Here is a 6,817-nt window from a genome sequence, read left to right as displayed (position 1 = left end):
ATCTTTATATATAATTAGAAAATCTTTATTTAATAAAAATAAAGAAGTTTTGGAGGGAAAATATTATATAATTGATCAAAAAATAATTTTTTTTATCTATTTAATTCATAAAGTCATATAAATATTGTAATTGATGTAGTTAGGACAAGTACATATTCTTATTTGAAATAATTAAATTATTTTTTAATTAAAAGATAAAAAATCTAAAATAATTCCGCTCAAATATATAAGAATCTCTTTCGATATTTCTTTACTTTTATTAATATAAAGATGTAAAATATTCAATATGAAAATAAATGGATAATGAAATGAATCTTCTTATCAATCAAAATCACAATCAAATTTTAACTGAAGTAATTTTCAAATAATTAGACATATGATGAAAAAATAACTATTATAGAAAGAAAAATCAAAACATTTTGAAAATTTTGAATCAATTATTGATCCTCTAAAAGAAATTAAATTAGAAAAATCCATTTTCATAATCAACAACATAAATTTAAATTAAAGAATCAATAATCATTTTATGAAAAAAATAGGGTATGCACCATATATGTAAAAGAGTTTAATCATATCATTTAATCACAAACCATAATATATGATGTATTAAGAAATTTTCTAAAACTTAGAAAATATATTTATAATCATTATTTTAAATTTTATAACTCTCTTCTTTTTTTACAAAAATGTTTTATAAATCTTAAACAATAATCATAAATTAAAATATTGTAAATTTAAAATATAATAACAAGTCTGTGGTAATAAGTAAAAATGATTATCAATGCTGAATTATGGCTTGTGCGTCGACGAATTTCATCTAGTATTAAGGAAATTGTGGCAATCTCCCTACAACAATGCCTTAAAATATATAGATTTTCAAGATTTTTTAAAATCATAAATTTATTTTCAAATTTATCTTTTTTTACAGAATCAAATTTAACTTATTTAAAATATAAAAAGGAGAAATAATATAAAGATTATAGGATACTATATAACATAATTTGAGAAAAATATTGAATTATTTAACCTAGTCCTAAATTGTTGTGTAATCTATAATATTTATTTTCAATGTTGTTTTGTTTATGTAATGCTTATTTTTGCATATTTTTAATAAAATTTAATTGAAAGAATTGATTCTATTTTTCAATAAATTATTTCATTAAAAGACAAGTTAAAATAAATTGTTATATTTTCAAAATATTCTTCATTGTCTCAATGTTAAGAAATTTTAACATAAACATAAATCAAATATATGAATGTAGGAAAACTTATAAAGCTCATTTAATAATTTTTTTGTTTAATTGTACATTTTACTACTTTATTGTAACAATTATTTTTCACTTAGGGTGCTTTTAATGGATACAACATAAGAACAACACAAGTCAAGTTACAAGATAATTTTTTTTGTCTTATACGTTGTTTGATGGATAATAAATAAAACAAATTAAATAATATAAAATTTACTGAAATTTTCTTTTTAATATTAAATTATCCAAATACTATCTATATAATTATGAGAGCATCATAGAGCCCTAGGCCATCTTCATTCAACCCTTCATTACACTGTATCCTGAAATGGGTGAATTTTCAGACATTACAATTGTTTATGTGCCGTTGAGAGAGGCAATTTAAAGGATGGGAACGTAGATTTTCCTTTTTTGAAAGTGGGACCAAAGAGAGCAATGTAATTTATTATGGTTAATTTGAAGACATTTCTTCTGCGACTTTTCCATGTGTACAAAATGAATTGCTTCCTTATTAGCAAATATATATATATATATATATATATATATATATATATATATATATATATATATATATCTTTATTTTGTGAAGATAGACCAAAGTTTATGTTAAGTGCAAGTTTATTTCTGCCACCAATTAATGATGGATGATGATGTCCTTTCTGTCAAACTAAAAGGAGGTTTCCACTTTGAACTGGAAACCATTTTTCATTATCATCTCAAAGATCAGAACACTCTTCATGAAACCATTTTACTCTAGATAAGCCAGTTTAAGGAGGACAGGAATTGCATTGACCTCATTGCTTTGGTTTTATGATCAACAACACAAGACATATGGAGTCAAATGCTTTGTCGAGTGGTATTTTCCATTACGAAAGCTGAAACAAAGAGGAAACCTTGTAACAGTATTGATTAGAGAATCTCGAAGAGTAGGCAATTATGAATCTGGTAACAATCTTGTCATTCTATTATCAATATCTATTATCTAATACTACTACTCAAGAAATCTTGAACATGCAAAAATATGTAACCGTTTTGATCGATTTTCATAAGGATACCTAGTGGCATCATTAAGAAATTTTATAGAATGATTCTCAAACTTCATTAGCAGCTGCTTTTTCATTCATTGTCCTTTTGTGTAATCCTCTACTGTTTTCAGGTTCGTTTTGTTAACTACATTCCCCATGCTCGAAAAAAGTCTCTTTTGAACGGTGTTGTCTTCCCACTTGTATATGCCTCTTTGCTAAAACATCAAGAGCTGTAACTACGTCACTAATCAAAGGTCGGGTATCAGCTTCCTCCTGAATACACATTGCTGCAACTGCTAGTGCTTGGTGTAGACCCTTTGTTGGGTAGTTCCCTTTCAGCAATGGATCAACCATTGATGAAAATTTCCTTCTGTCTTTGAATAGTGGTTGTGCCTGAAAACAAGAAACATTATGAATGTCAATTGCTGAACATTTGTGCATATTAATTGTCTAAGCTTAAATTTTTGGACTAGATTTCATATTGATTAGAGGGTAAAATGTGTTTTAGATCCCTCAATATTTAGTGTAATTTAATCTTAGTATCTATTCTTTAAAAATCATGATCTTATTTTTTATAATCTCTCTTTACGGAACATATGATACTAAGGCCAGAGATAAAATTTACCAATTACAAAAAATACCATGACCATAATTATTATTTTTAAAATATAGGGACTAAAACCAATTTTGATATGGGGACACATTTTATCCTTGATTAGATTATAAATCCTGAAATTTTAGGCTAGAAAAATATGATTCTAGGCACATATGATGCTAAGGCCAGAGATGAAATTCACCCATTACAAAAAATACGATGACCAAAATTATTATTTTTAAAATATGGGGACTAAAACCAATTTTGATAAAATATGGGAACACATTTTACCCTTGATTAGATTATGAATCCTGAAATTTTAGGCCAGAGAAATATGATTCTAGGCACATAATAAAAGCTTCATGACATACCCAAGTGACCAAGTTTTGCTCTTCAGATGGTCTTGACTGATCAATTGCTCTTCTTCCTGTGATCATCTCTAGAAACACTACTCCAAAGCTATATATATCTGATTTTGTAGTCAATTGACCTGTTGAGGCATACTCAGGTGCACAGTAGCCATAAGTTCCCATTACCCTGGTGGATACATGAGTTTTATCACCAGTTGGACCAAGCTTTGCAAGTCCAAAATCAGAGAGCTTAGGGTTGAAGTTTTCATCTAATAGTATGTTTGATGCTTTGAAATCACGGTATATCACAGGCGGATTTGCTACTTCATGTAAATATTCAAGTCCTTTAGCTGCACCGGCTGCAATGTTCATTCTAGTACGCCAATCCAAAGGCTTTCTGTCCGGAGATAGTTCTGGCAATCATTTTTCTTTTGTTGTTGGTCAGATAACATTTAACATGCTTATCACAAAAAAAAATAAAAAAAATACTAGGGTAATGTTTTGAAAAGGGGAACTTCCACGGTGCCAGTCTTGCAGATATATGTGGTTTCTCACACAAATGGAAAGATAAAACATAATCTACTTAAAACCATCAATATGCAAGTTGTTTTATGTTGTAACTAATAAGTAATAACCATGATGATCCAATGTGCTCATATGGTCACACTGTCACTACAGACTACACTTAGTTTATTGCATTTGTTCAAGTTTGATACTCAAATTGGATGTTACTCTCATTTTTATCCGTGATGTATTGCATTAGAAGACATAAGAAGCATTTACTTACCAAGAAGGTGATCTTCTAAAGAGCCATTCACCATGTACTCGTATACCAAAATCCTTTGATCACCATCTGCGCAATACCCTACCAAATTGACAAGGTTAGGGTGGTGCAAGAGACTCAAAATCAAAACCTCTACAAGAAATTCCCTGTTTCCTTGGAATCCATTTCTATTAAGTTTCTTCACAGCAACAACCTGCATGAAAGGAACACAGCATTTAGAAGTTTTTTCTTAGCATGATATTAGCATAATATTCACATAGATGCGAGTTGAAATTATACCTGATTTATGCTTTTGAGGCGTCCTTTGTACACCCTTCCAAAGCCTCCTTCGCCAATCATATTGTCAGGGTGAAAGTTCCGAGTTGCAACACATAGCTCGTGATAAGAAAAAGTCTGAGAGGTAATATTCCCTTTCCCAATTTTTGCTATTTCTTCTTCTATGTACTTCCGTTTGCTGGTATCTACAAGATAAATTTGTTCAAGTTTTAAGCATTGGTATTCATCATTGAGAAAAAAATGTCTGAGAAAGCTGAAATCCACTATATAGGGCACTATAAGACCACTTTCCACCTTTAGCTTAGCAATCTATTGTAAAAAGTCAAAACTCTAGAGGTTGACAACACAACTATTGAGGTAGAGAGTAAGAGATCCTTAGGTTTATGGTACCCTAATTGGTAAGGATAAGACTCATATCTCACAAGGATGTGAGTTTGAATCCCTTTGTCAAATGATAAGACCTCAATAGTACATAATCTGTGAGAACTTGATGGCACAAATTGTTTCAAAACATGTTACCAACAAGCTAAGAACATCTAATCATTAAACTAGAAAGGGAGCCTAAAGAGATGCACAAGATATGCATGTACTTCTGCATTTCACATCGTTGAGGCTTCATAATAATGAAAAAGTTGATGAAGCCTATTGTGATGGTATAAACCTTTCATGGATTTCATGTTGAGATAAATAAGATTGTGCTAGAGGAAAATAATTTGTCGTGGAAACAACATTAAACTCTAGATATGAGACATTAAATTGAAAAAATGTTGGCCTGAAAATCGATACGATGAGAAAATTAGCATTGGAGCTAGGAAAAATACCAGATTTAAAACACATGTTGGCTAACGACGGCAGAGCTTTTGCGTGATGGTAGTTCTTACTGCTCTTTTTCAATGAGTTCTTGTCGATCTTCTCTTGTGACGTGCAACATGAAAAGAAACTCATCTTCCACTCCTAAATAATTGATCTAACCAAACCCACATTTACAGAATTGCAAAGTTCATGCATCTGTTTTTCAAATCTGTCTCTTAGCATGCAAATCTTAGCCAATGATCCAATGCATGCAGTCTTAGACCCTCCAGAAGTGGCTTAAAATCAATTTAGGAAGTTTTTCATTGAAACATTGGCCCTGCAGAAACCAAATTGATCCTGAGTTCTAGCTTCACAAAAACTTTCCCATATGGCATGGTTACTTTTCCTTCATTGTTATTCAAAGGCCATAGTTAGGAAAAGAAATGATGACTTTGTCAAATATGCTAATCCAAAAATGACCGTTAGGGAGTCACTCATCTTTAATATCATTATCTAAAGTTCCTCAATATAGGATTTCATTAAGTGTTCTCTCTTAGGTTGCACTTTATTATGCCAACCAAAATGGAGGATCACTCCTTTATGAAACTAGTCAAGAATAAATTATGACAACTATTTTATATGGACAGCTTATATCTACTTTGTATCCTTCCCATCTACCTCAGTTATATTCTGTTTAATTAAGCATGTACCTAATTTTGTGTATGATCTATACAATACTTCTTTAAACTTTTTGAATGACAATAAACTCACTTAAATGATATATGATGAGACATCAATTTTTCTTTTAATTTTGGGTTTTTACTTAAATGTTCATTAATATACCGATCTCTTTAATGGTGTTTAGGTGGAATATTATATGTAGTATATTACATTTTAAATTATAATTTTCCACCATCTACATATTTGTATTCTTAACCTATACAAAATATAAGGAATTATTTTTTCACTTTGATTAAATGAATATTTTATTGTACTCTTGTTCACTAAAATAAAATATTTCAAATATATTTTTATTTATAAGAATCAAAATACTCAAGATTTACAATAACAATTCATATATTCTACTCAATCAATTGAGTTAGAATTGTATTCTAATCTTGTGAATATTAGTGTGTTATTATGTTAATCCTCCAAATATTATGAATCTAAAATGTCACTGAATTCTTCTGTATAAAGTGGTGACATAAAATTAGTTATTTTTAATTTTTAATATATATTTTAATTACCAATTTTTTTGGAAAAATAATATAGCAATACTCTAATTTTTGAAGGAGAAATTTAAGTTTTTAGTTTTTTTATAAAAAAAAAAGAAAAGAAAAGACTCACTCTGTACACGTTCCAAAGACAAGGAACACTAATAAAAAAGCCAATTTTGCAAGGAAAATTAATAGTTCAATCAAAGTTAATCACAGATTCCAGAGTATATTCTTTTTGAAACTTGTAGTCCAAATTCAAAAATAAAGATGAAATCGTAGGATTTACTTTTTTATTTTTATGTCAATTTATTTGTCACTGGCTACTATAAGGTGGGGACTAAGAAAAAAATAATAATTTCTCTAAAATAAAGTTTCTCTGAAGTGAAGAAATGCAATTTAGATAATGAAATAAATACATTCACAATTGTTTATTAGAAACATCTTAACTTATAAGAACTTTTCAATTGTAATATCTTGTTACAAGTTTTTTAAGACAAAAAATGCTGAATTTCTAAGTTTATAAGTATTTAA

The 6,817-nt window shown here is 28.9% G+C and overlaps 1 protein-coding gene across 1 annotated transcript; it reads right to left on the bottom strand.

Moving 5' to 3' along the window:
* Positions 1–2,136: 2,136 nt before the first annotated feature.
* Positions 2,137–5,639, bottom strand: LOC114384384 (probable serine/threonine-protein kinase PBL23). Its single transcript, XM_028344056.1, has 5 exons — positions 5,099–5,639; positions 4,281–4,462; positions 4,005–4,194; positions 3,239–3,630; positions 2,137–2,665 (listed from the first exon to the last, which is right to left on the bottom strand). The coding sequence occupies exons 1-5, from the start codon at positions 5,220–5,222 to the stop codon at positions 2,414–2,416; spliced, it is 1,140 nt and encodes a 379-aa protein (XP_028199857.1). The 5' UTR covers positions 5,223–5,639; the 3' UTR covers positions 2,137–2,413.
* Positions 5,640–6,817: the final 1,178 nt, after the last annotated feature.

This window comes from Glycine soja, chromosome 14, assembly GCF_004193775.1.
Source record: "Glycine soja cultivar W05 chromosome 14, ASM419377v2, whole genome shotgun sequence".
Lineage (NCBI taxonomy): Eukaryota > Viridiplantae > Streptophyta > Magnoliopsida > Fabales > Fabaceae > Glycine > Glycine soja.
This window is presented reverse-complemented; position numbering and strand designations above follow the sequence as displayed.

Coding starts and splice junctions, on each gene's coding strand:
- LOC114384384 (XM_028344056.1), bottom strand. CDS start 5,222: ATGAGTTTCTTTTCATGTTGCACGTCACAAGAGAAGATCGACAAGAAC. Junction 4,195..4,280: donor GCCTCAAAAGCATAAATCAG/GTATAATTTCAA, acceptor CCTTTCATGCAG/GTTGTTGCTGTGAAGAAACT. Junction 2,666..3,238: donor AGCAAAACTTGGTCACTTGG/GTATGTCATGAA, acceptor TCTTGTTTTCAG/GCACAACCACTATTCAAAGA.